The following is a 17,502-nucleotide window of genomic DNA, read 5'->3' on the forward strand; positions in this document are numbered from 1 at the left end:
CCAGGACTTGTGATTCATGACTAATCTTTGATTTTTCAAAAATTAAGTGATAACCTCACCTAGGTAGCATGGGATCAGCATAGATGGCCATTTATAAATTGCCTTCAGTAAATTATTTTAGAAATGTCTATTTTTTAACATAAAAAATACCCTGAATTTAAAGAGAATTTCTCACATGGATTTCATTCAGTCGAAGAGTTCTGCTCATTTTTTTTTTACGCTGAACTAATGAGTATGAATTGCAGAAGTAGTTGTGCCCTAATGGAAATTAAGTTAGTGACATCTTTCTTTCTTTATTCTAATGAATTTTTCTCACTTCTTTTGCATAAAAAATTATGTTTCCTGACTCTAATTTACATACATATATCCTGTATCGGTGGTTAGGGAAGATTTTTAGAATTCATTATCAAAGTCTCCGCACCTCCGGCCCTTTTCTTACACCCCAGTGTAAGAAGGGTTATAACCTCTATAAAGAAAGGTTAGGACCACTTCCGAGTTTGGAGTAGAAATAAATGTATGTACAGAGTGAGGAATTTTGGGTCAGGGGTGATAAGTGGAACCTGAAAGCCCAGGAATTAGGAGTACCTCAACTGTAATGAGAATGTCTTGCGTTAGTTGAGTGCTTACTACGTGCCAGACACTGTGTTAAGCACTTTACTTATATTGTGCATTTACTTCTTGTGACAGTCACCTGAGGAAACTGAGGCTTGTATAAGTTCATTTGTTCACTCTCCATTTATATAGGTAGTCAGAATTCTGTGACAGTAGAGAGGGCCTTCATAAAGGAAGTAGGTTCTTTATATGGCACGACACATTTCCCTCTCCCATCATTGACTTGCAGCAGTCTGGTTTGTTTTGGTTAGCCCTATTAAAAGTTGTTCCCACATTTTAATGATCTGTGTAAATTACTGGTTCTCGGGGGGGAGGGGGCAGATTTGTGCCGCAGAGAACATGTAGCAATGTGCCGAGACAATTTTGATTTTCACAACTCAGGCGGTACTATTGACATCTAGTAGGTTGAAGTCAAGAATGCTGCTAAACATCCAATTATCTGGACCAAATTGTCAATAGTGCTAAGGTTGAGAAAGCCTGGTGTAGAACTAAAGATGAAGTGTGTCCTCAGGGCTAGAAAAAGTGGGGGAAATTCAGTGGAGCTTTTGTCTTTTGTTCCTTTGGTTTGGGCTGCTATTTTCTAAGTCCTTGCTGTGATTTGGGCATTTGCCGAGCCCTTGCATACCTTTGCTTGAACTCATCCCTGTTTTCAAAGAGAAGGCAGCGGTTCGGAGGTGTTCACAAGTTGACGAGGCATTGAACTAGAAAGCAGTGAGGCCTAAATTTGTTTGGACTCCAAAGTCTCTGTTCTTTCTGTATGACTGCCCCCGGCTTCAGGCGGCCATGCTGCCGAGACATTCCTGACGGTTCCTGCAGACGTTTTCCAAGTTACATACACATCCCAGAGAAACCAAGAGGTGATTTTTCAAATCAAACTTCTTAAATGTATTTCATCATTAATTGAGCGATAATTGAATTTTAAAGCTGGCTCCTATTCTTACCTCTTCTTTCACCATATATCAAAAATGCTGATCAAAACAACCTACTAGGAACATGATAGGGAAGCTTTCAGACCTTCCGAGGGGCTGGCTCCTACTTGCAACTTAGGTCTTGGCTCACGTGTTAATTTCTCCAACTTCTCAGTTTACGCACAACTCCTCAAGGTCCCCCCCACCCCACCCCAGGTACTCTTTGTAATATTACCTTGTTTTATTTTCCTAGTAGCAATTAATCACTATCTGAAGTGGTCTTATTTTTCAACTTTACTTTGAAATAATTTCAGACTTACAGAAAAGTTGCAAGAATAACACAAAGCCTTTTTATATACCTTTCACTCACATTTCCCAAATGTTGCCATTTTTTGCTGTATTTGTTTGACCATTCTGGAACTGTCTCTCTCTCTCCGTGTGTGTGTGTGTTATTTTTTCCTGAAATCTTTGAGAATAAGTTGCAAGATACTGTATCTCTTTACCTCTAAATGCTTCGGTGTGTATTTTCTAAGAGTAAGGCATTGTTTTACATAACCATCAAAATCAAGAAATTATCTATCTACAGACCTTATTCAAATTCCCATAATTGTCTTAATAATATTCTTTATAACAAAGTTTAAAACTTGTTTTTCTGGTCCAAGATTTATTCCGCGCTCATGGGTTGCGTTTAGTTGTCATATGTATTTATTTTGATGTTTGAATTGTCCCAGATTTGGCCAGTGGGAACCCATTCAGTCCAGCTTCTGATTCCTTTTTGATGTGACCCTTTCATTCTTTAAAGAATGTCTTCATGTTTTAGGACAACTACATATTCAAGGCTTATCTTGTATTTTTTCAGTCCTCAACCTTGGAATTAGCTGTTTCTCCAAGGAGAAATTTCTTTCTTTCTTTCTTTTTTTTTTTTAAGATTTTATTTATTTGACAGAGAGAGAGAGAGCACAAGCAGGGGAGTCAGCAGGCAGAGGGAGAAGCAGGCTCCCCACTAGCAGGGAGCCTGATGCTGGGCTTGAGCCCAGGACCCTGGGGTCATGACCTGAGCTGAAGGCAGACATTTAACTGACTGAGCCACCCAGGCGTCCCTCCAGGGAGAAATTTCTTTAAGCAAAGATTGATATTTAGAAGCCAGGATCTGAGTACCAGGTAGGCTTTTTGCTATTGAGATAGCATTGTTTCTATGCCATCTTAATAAACAGAGCTGGAAGGACATAAATACCACATTATGTCTATTTCAATAGCCATGTATATATAAAACTGAATTCTTACTCATACCTCCCATTGCAGTGTAATACAATGGAGTTTATTATAGCCTTTCCCATACTCATATTTGTAATTCCTTTACCCAATACTAAGAAACCCGATTCTTTTTATCTACAGTATATTTATTTACTTTCTCAATCTTAGCACAGAAAATAGTTTTTGAATTACTAATTCATACCACCACAAAAAAATGCAAACAAAACCTTACCAACTAGAGATCACTGTAATTTTTTGTGTCCTCAGCCTATGTTCAAAAGTTTGTTGGGTTAGTTCTTCCCCTCCTCTGCAATTGGTTAGGTTATTCATTTGAAACATACTTACATTTGGGGCACCTGGGTGGCTCAGTCAGTTAAGTGTCTGCCTTCAGCTCAGGTCATGATCCCAGGGTCCTGGGATTGAACCCGGTGTCAGGCTCCCTGCTCAGCGGGAAGCCTGCTTCTCCCTCTCCCTCTGCCTGCCGCTCCCCCTGCTTGTGTTCTCTCTGTCAAATAAATAAATAAAATCTTAAAAAAAAAAAACATACTTATATGTTCATTTGTATCATATTATATTCCATTTTAGTATTTTCTTACCCATTCTTCTACATTTTATATATGCATGCATTTACTGAGTATACGAAACATTAGCATGGTTCCAAAAGTCAGAACTATTTGGAAAGATGTCTTTAGAGACATACCCTCCAGTCCCCACTACCTAGCTTCTGCCCCATCCTTCCCACCCCATTCCCATCTGCCACCTGTGGGTAACCAATCTCATTAGTTTCTAGTTTATCTTTTCTGTATTTCTTTTCACACAAATGAACAGATCTATTTGTTTACCTTCTCCTCTTCTTTTTTAAATGGTAACATACTCTAGATTACTCTTCTGCACTTTGTTTCTTTCACGTAAAATATATTCTGGAAGTCACTCTTGTCAGTTCATTGAGATCTTGTTCATGCTTATTATAGCTGTAAAGTCCTTCATTTGTGGAGTGATAGTTTATTCAGCCACTCCTTTATGTGGGTATTTAGGCTGTCTCCAGTGTTCTGCAACAATACTACAATTAGTAATATTGCACATAGGTATTTTGTTATTGTTGGAGGTGTATCTTCAGAATAGATTTTTTTGTTTGTTTTTAGTAATCTCTGCACCCACCATGGGGCTTGAACTGATGACCGCAAGATGCAGAGTCTCATACTCTTCCTACTGAGCTAGGGAGATAGCATTGTTTCTATGCCATCTTAATAAACAGAGCTGGAAGGATATAAATACCACATTATGTCTCTTTCAATAGCCATGTATATATAAAACTGAATTCTTACTCATACCTCCCATTGCAGTGTAATACAATGGAGAATCTATCACCCCCGAGATAGATTCTTAGAAGGAAGATTTCTAAGTAAGAAAATAAACACATACGTAGTTGGGTTAAACATTGTCAAATTCCCCTTTGTAATGGATTGTGCTGGTTCCCATCGTACCACTACCATGAGTGCCTCTTTCTCCACAGCCTTGCCAACAAAATGTGTTGTCATACTTTTTAATTGTGTGATAGGTGAGAAATGATAGTTTTAATTTGCATATCTCATGTTATTAGTGACATGAACATCTTTCATAAGCTTAGAGGTCATGTCAGTATCTTTTTGTACATGTGCGGATTGGGTGTTCATGTCTTTTGCCCTTTTCCTATAGGATTTTTGGTTCTTTTTCAGGAGTTCTTTATATATTACAGGAGTTCTTTTTTTTTTTTTTTTTTTTTCTGGAGGTTTTTTTTTTTTTTTTTTTTATATTTTAAAAATATTTTCTCCCGTCTTTTTTTTTTTTTTTTTTTACTTTGCCTGAGATGGTGTTTTATGTACTAGTCAGATTTATTACTCTTTTCTTTTCTTGGTTCTGGCTTGTGGATCATATAGTCAGATAGCTCTTTTCCAAACTCAGATGATACAGGGATTCATCTGTATTTCCCTCTAGTACTTACACGGTTTCATTTTTTACATTTGGATCTCTGAGTATTTTGGGTTTATTCTTTTGTGTGTGGTATGAGGTATGGATGCAGTTATATCTTTCCAAATGCCTGTCCAGTTATCTCATTACCATTTATTTAAAATTTCATCCTTTTTTCCAGAGATTGGAGATACTTGATTTCTCTACACATTTTGACCTACTCTGGGCTTCCTATTCCAGCCCGCTAGTCACTCTGTTAATGCATCAGTACCACACTGCACTAATAGTAGAGGCTTTAATATCTGCTAGGGCCAGGTGCTCCTCAGAGTTTCTTTTTCATTGTTTTTCTCAATAGTCTTACATATTTATTTTATCAAATGAGATTCAGTATTCAGTACCAATTTTTGTGTCAACTGAAAATAAAGCTGGGATTGCTTAAACTTTATAATATGACTTCAGGGCGCCTGGGTGGCTCAGTTGGTTAAGCGACTGCCTTCGGCTCAGGTCATGATCCTGGAGTGTCTGGATCAAGTCCCGCATCGGGCTCCCTGCTCGGCAGTGAGTCTGTTTCTCCCTCTGACCTTCCTCCCTCTCATGTGCTCTCTCTCATTCTCTCTCTCTCTCAAATAAAAAAAAATATATATAATATGACTTCAGGAGAAACAATATCTTATTGAAGTTTCTATCCTATCCAGGAATAAGGGATGTCTTCCCATTTGTTCACATCTACTTTTGTGTTTTTCACAGGAGTGTTAAGGTTTTCAACATGTAGTTTTGCATATTTCTTGTTTATAAATATTTTATCTTTCTTTTTTTTCTATTTCAAATGGGGTTTTCTCTACCATTGTATCTTTTAATTGATTATTGTTTGTATATTTGAAAGCTGTTGAATTCTTTTTTTTTTTTTTTTTTTAAGATTTATTTATTTGACAGAGATAGTGAGAGCAGGAACACAAGCAGGGGAGTGGGAGAGGTGAGAAGCAGGCTTCCCGCAGAGCAGGGAGCCCGATGTGGGGCTTGATCCCAGGAACCTGGGATCATGACCTGAGCCGAAGGCGTAACGACTGAGCCACCCAGGTGCCCCAAAAGCTGTTGAATTCTGTATGCTATTTTTATGTCCTGCTACCTGACTAAATTATTTTATTATTTGAGCTAGTTTTGTCACTCCATTGATTCTGTAAGATTTTTTAAGTATGGTAACACATAATCTGCAAACAGATAATTTTACTTTTATTCCCCCATCCCTCCAATTCTCAAGCCTCTTGATTTTTCTTGTCCAATTACACCTGTTAAAAACACCACTACAGTATTAAACAATACTAGAGATGATGGGCTTATCTCATCCCTCATCTTAGTGAAAATGCCTCTAGTATTTTTCCATTTTAAGTAAAATGTTGGCTGTAACACTGAAATACATTTTATCATGTTATGACAGTGTCCTTCGTGCCTATTAGAATGTTTTTACCAGGGATGAGTGTGGGATTTTGTTAACGGCCTTTTTTTTTTCTTTTTTTTTTTTTTTTAGTATCTATGAAAATAATCATAATTTCCTCTCTAGATCTATTTAATATGGTTTATTTTATTAATGGATTTTCTAATACCGAACCACCTTTGCATGACTGGAATAAAGATCACTTAGCTATGGTATCTTATTTTCTTAATGTGGTGTTAGACTTTTGTTCTTTATTATTTATCATTTTTACACAGTACTCATTTGTGATATTGGTCTGTATTTCTTTTGAGGGGAGCTATACTTATAAGATTTGGGTATCAGGGTTAGACTTTACACACAGTAATACTTCAGTCATACTTCATGCACTGTCTTCATTTTTTATGCTCTGGGATAATGGATGTCATATTGAAACTACCTCGTCTTTAAATGTTGACACCATTGGGACCTGGTGCATTTTTATGGAGTAGTTCCTGGATTATTCTCTATTTCTTCTGCAGACGCTGGGCTGTTTAAGCTTTCCATCTAGGTTTCCCAGAGTCAGCGAGAACTCTTATTTCTTATTTTATATAATTGTCCGTTGTCCTTTTCTTCTTGATTAAGTAAAGTTAAGCAATGGTATGTCTAATCAGTGCCACTGGTTTTTTTTATCCTCTACCTTATGAATTTCTCCTTTTATCTTTATTATTCCTGCCTCGTACTTTGTTTTGGTTTACTTATTCTTTCTCTAGCATTTTAAGAAGAGAATTTAATTCCTTTATTTTCATTCTTTCACTTTTATGTATATGTGTTTCAAGTTATAGATTGTCCTGTGATGATTGCTTTAGGTGTATTTCATAGATTCTCATATTTAGTATGTTCGTTATCATTATTTCCTGAAATTCTGTAATTTTGGTCTTATTTCCCTTGCACCCACGAGATGTTTAAAAGAAGGCACTTGAGGGGCACCTGAGTAGCTCAGGTCATGATCCCAGGGTCCTAGGATGGAGCCCCACATCGGGCTCTTAGCTCAGCGGGGAGTTTGCTTTTCCCTCTCCCGCTGCCCCTCCCTTCTGCTCGTTCTCTCTCTCTCTCAAATAAATAAGTAAAAAAAAATTATAAAAGATAACAGAAGGTGCTTTAATTTCCTGGTGGAAAGACCTTTTTATTTTTTGGGTTTAGTTCTTAAGTTCTAGTTTTACTGTCTTGTAATCGCAAGGGTTTGTATAATTTCTGCTTTACATAATTGACTGCACTTTTTTGTGTGATCTCATATATGACCGATTTTTGTAATGTTCCTTGTTGACTTTATAATTTTTGTTTTCTGTTTTGTTACCTTTCCTTTGTTCCACTTGATGTGTCCTGTATTGAGAGTGGCAGAGTGAAGTCTCTCATCAGTATGTTTTTATCTATGCCTCTTTACAACACCTGTAATTTCTACTTTATAAGGTGGTTGGTACCTAAATATAATGGTTATATCTTCATTGTGCATTGTGGCTTTTAGCATTAAAGTGCCTTCCTTTGGCACTTTTTCTACCAGTATTGCAACCTCTCATTATCTTGCGCCTATCCTGTTATTTTTGGCCTTCCTAAATGAATTGCTCAGTGGAAGGACCTTTCTATTTTATGATTTTGTTTTCAATTCCTGGTCTTACTGCATTGTGATCACAGAATATTTTTGGTGATATTTATACTTAATGTAACTTAATACTACTTTTTTGTGACCAAATGTAAAATCAGTTTTTGTGAATGCTTCTTGTGTGTTGTGTATACTTAGTGCTTTGTGAGCCAAACTGAAATTTTTTTCTTTTACTAGGTAACTCATTCATACTTATCGATACGATTTTTGTTTTATTTCAACTTGTCATTATTTTATGTAATAATTCCTGTGTATTACGTTAATTTGATTTTTTCTTTCTCTGTATGATATGTTCTTTGCCCTTTTTTATATCTTTTGATATTTAAGATGGTCTTAACTTTGTTTTAGTGGTTACTTTTAGACTTACACCTTTTTAAAATACTCCTACTTGGGGCGCCTGGGTGGCTCGGTCGTTAAGCGTCTGCCTTCGGCTCAGATCATGGTCCCAGGGTCCTGGGATCAAGCCCCACATCGGGCTCCCTGCTCCGCGGGAAGCCTGCTTCTCCCTCTCCCACTCCCCCTGCTTGTGTTCTGTCTCTCGCTGTCTCTCTCTGTCAAGTAAATAAATAAAATCTTTAAAAAAAAAAAATACTGCTACTTAACTGTGTTCATATTTAAACTTTCACTATCTGGTTTATTCGTTTTTATTTATTTTTTTAAATATTATTTATTTTAGAGAGAGAGCATGAGCGGGAGGGACAGAGGGAGAGGGAGAGAGAATCCCAAGCAGACGGCACGCTGAGCCTGGAACCTGACGCAGGGCTCGATCTCATGCCCTGAGATCACGACCTGAACCGAAACCAAGAGTCAGGTGCTTAACTGACTGCACCACCCAGGCGCCCTGGTTTGTTAGTTTTTAATGATAGTTTTAATGATAGTTGACTTTGAACTATTACATATTCAATAATTAGAAGCTTATTCTGCTTTTCTCTTTTCCTTTTTTTCCTCCTATTTTTTAGTTGCATTATTTCTACCTTGTCAGAATAAGTAACATTTTGGGGGGGCTCCAGGCTGGCTCAGTTAAGCATCTGACTCTTGGTTTTGGCTCACGTCGTGACCTCAGGGCCATGGGATCCAGCTCCGCATAGGGCTCCGCACTCAGCTCGTGGAGTCTGCTTGAGACTCTTTTCCCCTCTGCTCCTCCCCCTGCTCTTGCTCTCACTCTCATTCTCTCTCTCTCAAATAAATTAAAAAAATATTTTTAAAAAGAAAAGAGTAGCATTTTTATATTATTTTTTAACCATTGTTCACCTTTGTTTTAGTCTTTGATATGTATTACCTATAGTACATGGACATGGTCACCATCAGTCCTTTCTCTGAAGTTTCCACAGTAATCTGTTGGTTGGATGAAGCTTATCCTCTAGTAGATGGTTCCAGAAGAGCTCGTGGGTTTAAGTTGTTTTTTAAAAGCCTTAGTACTTAGGTGACAGATATAAAATCCTTGGTTCGTAATTTTCTTTCTTTGAATTTCTTGAAAATGCCACTCCATTATTACCTTTTTTTATGTTGCCTTTCTTTAAGATTTATTTATTTTAGAGAGAGAGCATGAACAGGAGAAGGGGCAGAGAGAGAGGGACAGGGAGAGAAGCAGATACCCTGCTAAGCACAGAGCCCAATGCGGGACTTGGCCCCAGGACCCCAAGATCATGACCTGAGCCGAAATAAAAGAGTCGGACACTTAACCAACTGAGCCACCCAGGCACCCCTTATATTGCTTTTGAGAAATCTATTCCAGTCTAGTTCACCGGCCTTGGAAGTTTGGGGCTCCTGTGTGTGCGCCCTGAGGATTTTTCCTTTATTTTCAAAATCTAAGAGTTTTACTAAGATATTTCTCAGAATTGATTTCATTGAGGGTCACTTTTCTCAGGTACTTGATGGGCCCTTTTAATGTGTAGATTTAGGTCTTCCTTTATTTCCAGGAAGTTTTCTAGTATAAAAGTTTTAAATATTAAGTTTGTCCTATTGGAGTGTTTTCTTCGTAAGGAGCTCCAGTGCTATGTAGTTAGATGGTCTTCCCTTCTAGTTCAACCCCTTTCTCTCTGATCATTTCCCCTAGTTTATCTCACTTGCGTTCCCTTGAATATTTAAAAATAATAATTGAGTAAAGCATAATTTTATTTAAATTTATTTATTTTTTATTTTATAATTCAGTCTCTATTTCTGATATAATTTTGCCTTTTTCTTCTATTTCTATCAGGGCTTAATCACTCCTGGTTTTTTAGTGTTTTGTCTCATTTCTGTTTTTAGTGTTTGATATCTGTCTCAGGCTCTATTTTGAATGCTTGTTTGACAATATTTAAAGTCCATTTACCTATTTTTTTTAGTACTCTGTACATCCAATGTGGGGCTCAAACTCATGACCCTGAGAGCAAGCATCACACTGTCTTCTGACTGAGCCAGCCAGGTGCCCTATTTGACAATATTTAATTCAGAGTGGAGGCTTCTGTTTTCTTGTGCTTCATAGCTGGTTTTTTTGGGGGGAGGGGTCTTTTATTTTCAATCACTAAAGTCTCTACAGTTTCATTTTCTGTTTTCATCTTATGATAGTTTATGTAGATGAAGATAGCTCACACCTTTGTATTTTGTGGATTGAGTGGCTTACAGATTCTCAGTTCAAAATCACCCTCTTTTTGGGAGATAGTGGGGAAGGGGCTATGTGTCCTTCAGTGTTTGAGTTTTCTCTTGTCTTAGAAGATTGTAAGTTTCCCTGTGTTGCTTCTTCCCCCTTTACCGTAGTATTCCGGAAGGCTCCTTTCTTTTTCTTCTTTCTGCCCGTTACTCCTCAGAAGTGTTGCCTTTCCAAGATTGCCTCCTGTCTCGTGTACACTAGTAAGTCCCTTCCTTGTCGTCCACTCTGGTCTACCAGGACTTTGTTTATTTATTTTTCCAGAATTTTGACACTTCCAGCAGTCTGTGTTAGGGTTATTAGAGTTCAGTCTTAAGCCTTTGGTTTTCCTCTTGCCTCTGCTCTACTTGCCCCACAACCCTGCCTTGCCCTCTGCAAAGGGTTAGAGAGAGAGCTTGGGAAATGTCTTTGCTGGAAATTGAAGTTTGATTTGTTTTATATCTTCTGGTTATTTGAAGTCATGGAATTTGTGTGGTGTTATTCTTATTATTGATTTATATAGTTTGGGAGGATGGTTGAGAGGTCTCAGCATACAGAGTCACCATTACCTCAGCGTCCCGGAAGTGTTTACTTTTTTGTTGCTGGCATCCTGATTCTAGAATGCATGCTGCATTAAAACAAGAACCATCTTTGTTTATTTTCTGCTCTACCTCTGTTGCTAGTACATAGAAGATGCTTGGTAAATAATTGTTGAATGTTTCTTCTTCAAAATTTGCGTGTGTGTCTTTTGCCCATTTTTCTCTTGAATTACTAATTCTTTTGATGATTTATATGTCCTGTTACATATGAAGGTTGATGATCTAATAGGGCACTATATCTTGCTTGTAACGGCTTACCATGTGAATCAGATGTCAAAGATAATTTTTCTGTAACTTTTATTTAGATTAAAAATGCAGGATTTAAACTTACAGAAAATGAGCCTGATCTGGTCCCATTGATGATGGTAATGTGTAAATTTTTTTTAATCACTCTAGTGTTGAGGCTCCATATCTAACAAAGAGCATGACCATCTACCCAGTAAGATTTTATACTTGCAATTACTGCCCTTTAAAGCACTCGAAAGGGAGTTAGCTTCTGGCCTCCATTGCTTTATCAGGACTGAACCAGGTCTCTGGATGCCCCTGGCACACGCTTACATGTCAGTGAAGGAGAAGAGGAAACTAGTAGCGCACACGTGGTTAGAAGCAGAAGAATGCGTTAGGAGGGAGAAGGAGAGGCTTGGGAAATGCTGACATAAGGCCTCTACTAGGAAGTTCCCACCTGCCAGGGCTCCCGTTGCCTTGTGTTGGCCCGTGTGCACCAGCTTGGCCAGTCTTGCTCTAAGATTATATTCTGTGCCTCAGAATAGACCAGCACCGTCAGCACTGTATTGGATCCCTTTTGTTATCTGACTCCTAAAATTCCTCCAATCAGAGGAATGGCTGAGAGTATGACACTCTGTCTAGAGAGAACAATGCGATTTTAATAGCTGAGGAAATTTGGTGTTTTGCATGCTTCCATTGAAAATGTTTGCATGTTTCACTGATTGGCAAGGAGAACAAGGAAGCCTTTCATTTTAAGGAAGGCTTCAGAGGGCATACTGGATGGTGCCTGGTGAAATGGGTGTTTTCTAGTGAATGACATTTGGTCTATTTTTGTAGTTGGAAACATGCTACTCTTAAGCTTATTGTTGAAGCAGGCAAGAGAGCATGCTGTGCAATCATGAGTGGAATTTTTACATTTGACCCCAGGGGCTGTTTTCTCCCTCCTAGTTTGGAGCCTCCATGAATGTGGCTTCTGAATTTATAAGCATTTTATTGGTTTCAGATCCTGCTCTCCGTTTATTTATCTTCACTTTGTGGATTATTCAGAGGGAAGAGATTAGAAACATACCTGGGAAACATCCAACACTAAATGCTTTAATATTAGATTGGGATTTCTTAAATTCCTCATTTATTACTCATTAGAGCTGCTGTATTCCTTTCTAGTATTTTCCCAGGTTCTTGTGGCTCCTCCGTGGCATTCTTGCTGAAGCCTTACTCTTAGTTATTTCTGTCAAAGCAAGTGAACATTTCTTTATGTTCAGAATCCTAGGTCAGGGTTACTTTCTTAGATGTATTCAAGCCAATTTCCTAATTATTTTTCTCAGAAGTTTACAATTTTTACAGGTGTTGTAAGAAAAATAAATTTTGGAAAAAAGTACCCATAATCCTAACAATAGCAACTCTTTCCTATTGGTACAGTAATTTACAGTGTTTGTCCCCATGAATACTAGTGTTTGCCCATTTGCACTGTGTGCTTCATATTTGGGGTTTTTTCTCATTTGACATTTACCAGATTGTCTTTCAAAAATTAAAAAAAAAAAAGTGTTCTGCCATCCATTAGACTCGATAGAATTTTTTACGAGATTTACATTTAAACCATGTATTAACATTTGAAACGTAATATTTTCTGAGGCTGATTCATATTGTATTACTGACACCAAAATATTGTCATTGTCCCATATAATTGACATATGTGAATATAATTTGTGTCAATCATTTAATTCCTCTCAGGTAAAAATGAGCTTTCCAGAAAGGATATATAACTTTCAACTAATTGTTTATCTGAATACCTTGTTTAAAGTGTCATAAAGTGTTTAAAGTTTCTGCTCTTTTTCTCAGTTTGAATTTTTAACCGAAATTAAAACTCTAGGTCATTAGATCATTTCATTTTTTTAGAATTACTTACTATTATATTTGTCATGTTTAGAAACATTTTTAGAACAATAATAACTTCTCATTAAGTATGCTAGACTTGATTGTTTTTTTAAAAAAATAATTATTTTTGTCATGAACTTTTACTTGCCTTTTGTCTTTTTTTTTCTTTTCTTTCCATGATTTGCAGTATGTTGGAACTGTCAGCTGTATAATTCTCTTATATGTACGCTTATTGTAGATCTTGACTGAGACTGTAGATCTTGACTCAGTTTTTAGCCACTGAGCTACTTCCCCTGCCACAAGCACTCATTTGGATGGTGAGGCAAAACAAAGAATAGTAATTAACATATTCAGAGGATCCTGATACCTCGTGTTAGAGAGCTGTTGTCTTCTCACGGGTCTTTCTCCAGAATTGCCCGTAAGGAGGAAAGAGTATTCTCTTTTTCTCTGCCTGCTTTCAGCTGAGATTGCTACCAGTTAGTTGTGCATTAGGGAAAAAGAGGTGGGCCGAAATTGAATTGAGATGTAGCTAATCCACAAAATGGATCTTTAATCCTCTTCGGTATTTGAAATGTCCAGAGTGTTTGCCTGGCAAGAAGTAAGCATTCAGGAAGTTTCTTTTGGGTTGGATAGATGGATTCATGAACAAGCCTGTCTCGAAAACCACATGGATTTCTCAGAGGGCAGAACTCTAAAAATCTCCGTAAAGTGTGTTAACTTGAGATTCAGAAGCTCATCTTCCTGTGTGTCAAACTGCATTAACTACCACGATATTAGTAATAATGAAAGTTGTATCGTTTTCTAAGTCGTGAACTGACATGTGTATATATATCACACTTTTGTTTCTAAAGGAAGTAGAGATTCGGAACAAAGACCTGGAGGGACAGCTGTCTGACTTAGAGCAACGTCTGGAGAAAAGTCAAAATGAACAAGAAGCTTTTCGCAATAACCTGAAGACACTCTTAGAAATTCTTGATGGAAAAATATTTGAACTAACAGAATTACGAGATAACTTGGCCAAGCTACTAGAATGCAGCTAAGGAAAGTAAATTTCAGTGCCAATTGATTAAAAAATACACTGTCTCTCTTCATAGGACTGTTTGGGCTCTGCATCAAGATCGCACATAAAATTTGAATATCACTCCTCCTCCAGGAGGATGATCTTTTGAAAATTGGAATTGTATATTTCAGTGTAAATTTTAGAATTCAGCTCGTAGCTAGTTGGGGAAAAAAGAGATGAAAAACTTGAACTACAAATTACCTCCATGTATATTATTGGCCATAGTTAACTAGAAAGTTATAAATAGACACTTAATGCAATCTTTTTTTTCTGATATTAGCCAATGGGAGAATTAACAATGTCTGGGTCACATCCCCTTTTTGTGTTCAACACAGTGAAGGTTATCTGCTTTTTAAATTAATTTATTTATGATATCTAAAGCTGTGTTTTGTGCAAAAACTTAGTGATGAAAGCCCTGTCTTCTGTTGTAATCTGAATAATTTCTCAGGATATTTTTGCACTGCTGAGAAGCAGCGCCATTACCAATTAATTCTTGCCAGGAGTGAGAGAGAGCTGCATCTTTAATTGAAACATACTTACTAGAACTGGGTGTATAGAGTTCTTCCCTTTTTTTATACTGGAAGATATTTCACTCGGTGACCACTCTGGTACACTCTGGTGTTCTTGAATCTTGTCTGCTGTATAGTTTACTTTTCCATATCGATTCCGTGTATTTATGAGAAGATATTGTCTCCCATTTTATTACACATTTTAAAGCCAACTAACGAAGGCAGCTGAGTCCCTCAGAAATTTTTCTTTTTAAATTTCTAATAAATTTGACACACAGTACTGAAATACAGCAGCCCGTCATTGACGGTCTGGCCTAGCAATGTTAAGTATATTTACAGAATATGCAGTTACATTTATTTATATATTTTGCAAGAAATCTTTTCTGAATGATCAATGCATTTCAATTTACAACTAATAATGGCTATTGGGGAACTGTTTATTATAGATCATTTTAAGGTGTATAGCAATTTTAAAGGGGATCCATTTCCATCAAACAGCCGATCAGAGGACTATTGGGATAGGAGCCGTGTACTCTGTCTGGGTCTTCACATCAACCACATCTCTAGTCAAACCTCACAAGGCAATATTCTGAACTGTTAACTAGGTGTTTCAAACAGGAATTCAATTCAATAGGCTCTTCTCAATGAACAAGTTTTAATGTTGTTTTGATGTAATTTTAAAAGACTTTTAGCAAACATGCATTTCTTTATATATTTCTTTTAAGAAGCTATTTTAAAAGTAAGCCAAGTGCTGTCTAGTCTGCTTATGGAGTTAGGGATTGCATCAGAGTCCATATATTCTCGCTGTACAATGCCTGTGATGTTGAGGAGGGTTCTTTTTTAAAGTGTATGCTTGAGCATCTGACTCTGTGGAGTCTGCAAATGCACTGACTTTGTTTGTACCCCAAAACGATGGAATTGTTAAGTACAAAATTAAGCTAATGAATCAATTTGTAACCATTTTTTCACTCACAAACAGCAACTCAACACTAGACAATTTTGTTTTATATATGTATGTGTATGTATGTAAATACATACATCTTAATTTATATTAGAGTGAAAAATAAATGGTTTGTTTCTAAAGTTAGTTTCTAAAGTGAGTTTTCAGGTGTCTCTGAAAAGTTTCTATCAGACACTTAATCATCGTGTATTCTATGTGCTATGACATCATGTAAGTTACCTCCATCTATTTTAGGATCTTTTCCTCACCTATTTATTATAGGGAGGGTAATTTAGGTACACAAGCTCAGAGCTGAGATATTTCTCTGATAAATCAGGTAATAAAATTTATTTGATTGATGGAATTTTGAAGTAGATGTGATTTTATCCATCAGTTTCTGAGTATCTGCTGAGTAACAAAGAGCACCAGATTTTAATTTAAATAGGGGATTTAACACTAGGGATCAGGGAATTTAGTTACGAAGAGTTAAAAATTAAAAAAAAAAAAACAGTGTAAGCTGTTGAAATGGTAAGTGAATTATTTTAATGATGTAATAAGATATTTTTAAATTTTGACATAGTTGTCATTTAATGGGAAAGTAACTCACCAAAATGTCTCCACTTGAATTGTATTGATAGGTGAGACATGTGTGTAATTCAATATATACATATACCCGTATGTATATGCAGAAAATTATTTTTAATATTTTCCTACTGATTAAGAAATTTAAAATTGGAAATTTTGTGAGTTTTTTCCTCGTCCAATAGGGCCTAATTTTTTTCTTTTTTTAGTGATTTAACAATTTGAGGGCTGCACCTTTAAATTCCCAGAGTGTCATTAGACGTGTACAGTATATGGGATAAGGGTGGACACAAGTGCACATATAAATAAAATCTTAAGACTATTTTAAATATTCATTTATAGTAGGAGAGTATCTAGAAATCATCATCTACAAGTCATAATTAGGTTGTGTGTCTACTGTAGTTTTCTCCATTTCTGTATTATATAAATAAAAGTTTGCCTATTAAAATCTGATTTTTCCCAGAGACAAGTATTATATAATGTATCTATATTTAGATCCAACTGTGGTAATATATTTATCAGAAAATGATGCTGGGGACTGTAGCCTGAACATGTGGACTTTAAGTGACACAGACAAGGAGAGCAGAGATCGATCCCATTGTGTATAAGTTATTCTCTGATAATTATGAATTCTTGTACAAAAACCTGAAAAAAAAAAAAAAGGAAAAAGAAAAATACAGTTTTTATTTTGAAATATATTTGTTGTTCTCTGGAGAATGTACTTTATCTTTTTTTCCTTCAGTCTTTTCCAGATACTTTTGAAAAGCATTTAAGTGATGACAGCATTGCTTAACTTTTACAGGTGCTACTGGATTTCGCATTAGTGTGTTCTGTTGTGAAATCCTGACTTTGACATAAAAGGTTTTATACGTATTTCCCTGCCTGGAAAATTAGTTTTTGTTTCTCCTCTCTCTCCTTCTCTCCACCTTTCTCTCTCTCTCTCTCTCTCTCTTTCCTCCTTTTCTTTCTGCAGATTAAAAACAGTGCATGAAGTTGCATCCCTCCTTGTCCCTCTAGAAGAACTTCAGCACCGTCAGAATGTAAGGTTTTGCTGTCATTGAACTGCTGGAAAGCAGTTAGAGGAAAAGCTTGCAGGGTTTTTTCAAGTGGAAATAAAAGGGACGCTCAAAATTAAACCACCACCTTTGAAAACTCATTTTTTTGCCCCATTCAAGAATGTGGACGGTCTTGTGCCACTCGTGTCCTTCTGTGGTTTCATTTCACTGCAGAGCGTGCAGCTCAGCTACTCTCCTCCTGCAGACCCGATCTTCTGTCCGTTCTGGAATGCAAGGCTGGCCGCAGGGAGAATTGGTTGGGT

At 36.8% G+C, this 17,502-nt stretch overlaps 1 protein-coding gene across 1 annotated transcript in view; it reads left to right on the top strand.

Annotated features, from left to right (window-relative positions):
- HOMER1 (homer scaffold protein 1) overlaps positions 1–16,897 on the top strand; it is a 123,765-nt gene extending 106,868 nt beyond the window's left edge. Inside the window, exon 10 of the mRNA XM_032404124.1 lies at positions 13,945–16,897. Within this exon, the coding sequence (XP_032260015.1) occupies positions 13,945–14,133 (189 nt within the window). The 3' untranslated portion in view covers positions 14,134–16,897. The remainder of the gene's footprint in view (positions 1–13,944) is intronic.
- Positions 16,898–17,502: the final 605 nt, after the last annotated feature.

This window comes from Phoca vitulina, unplaced genomic scaffold, assembly GCF_004348235.1.
Source record: "Phoca vitulina isolate PV1807 unplaced genomic scaffold, GSC_HSeal_1.0 scaffold6, whole genome shotgun sequence".
In the NCBI taxonomy this organism is placed as follows: Eukaryota; Metazoa; Chordata; class Mammalia; order Carnivora; family Phocidae; genus Phoca; species Phoca vitulina.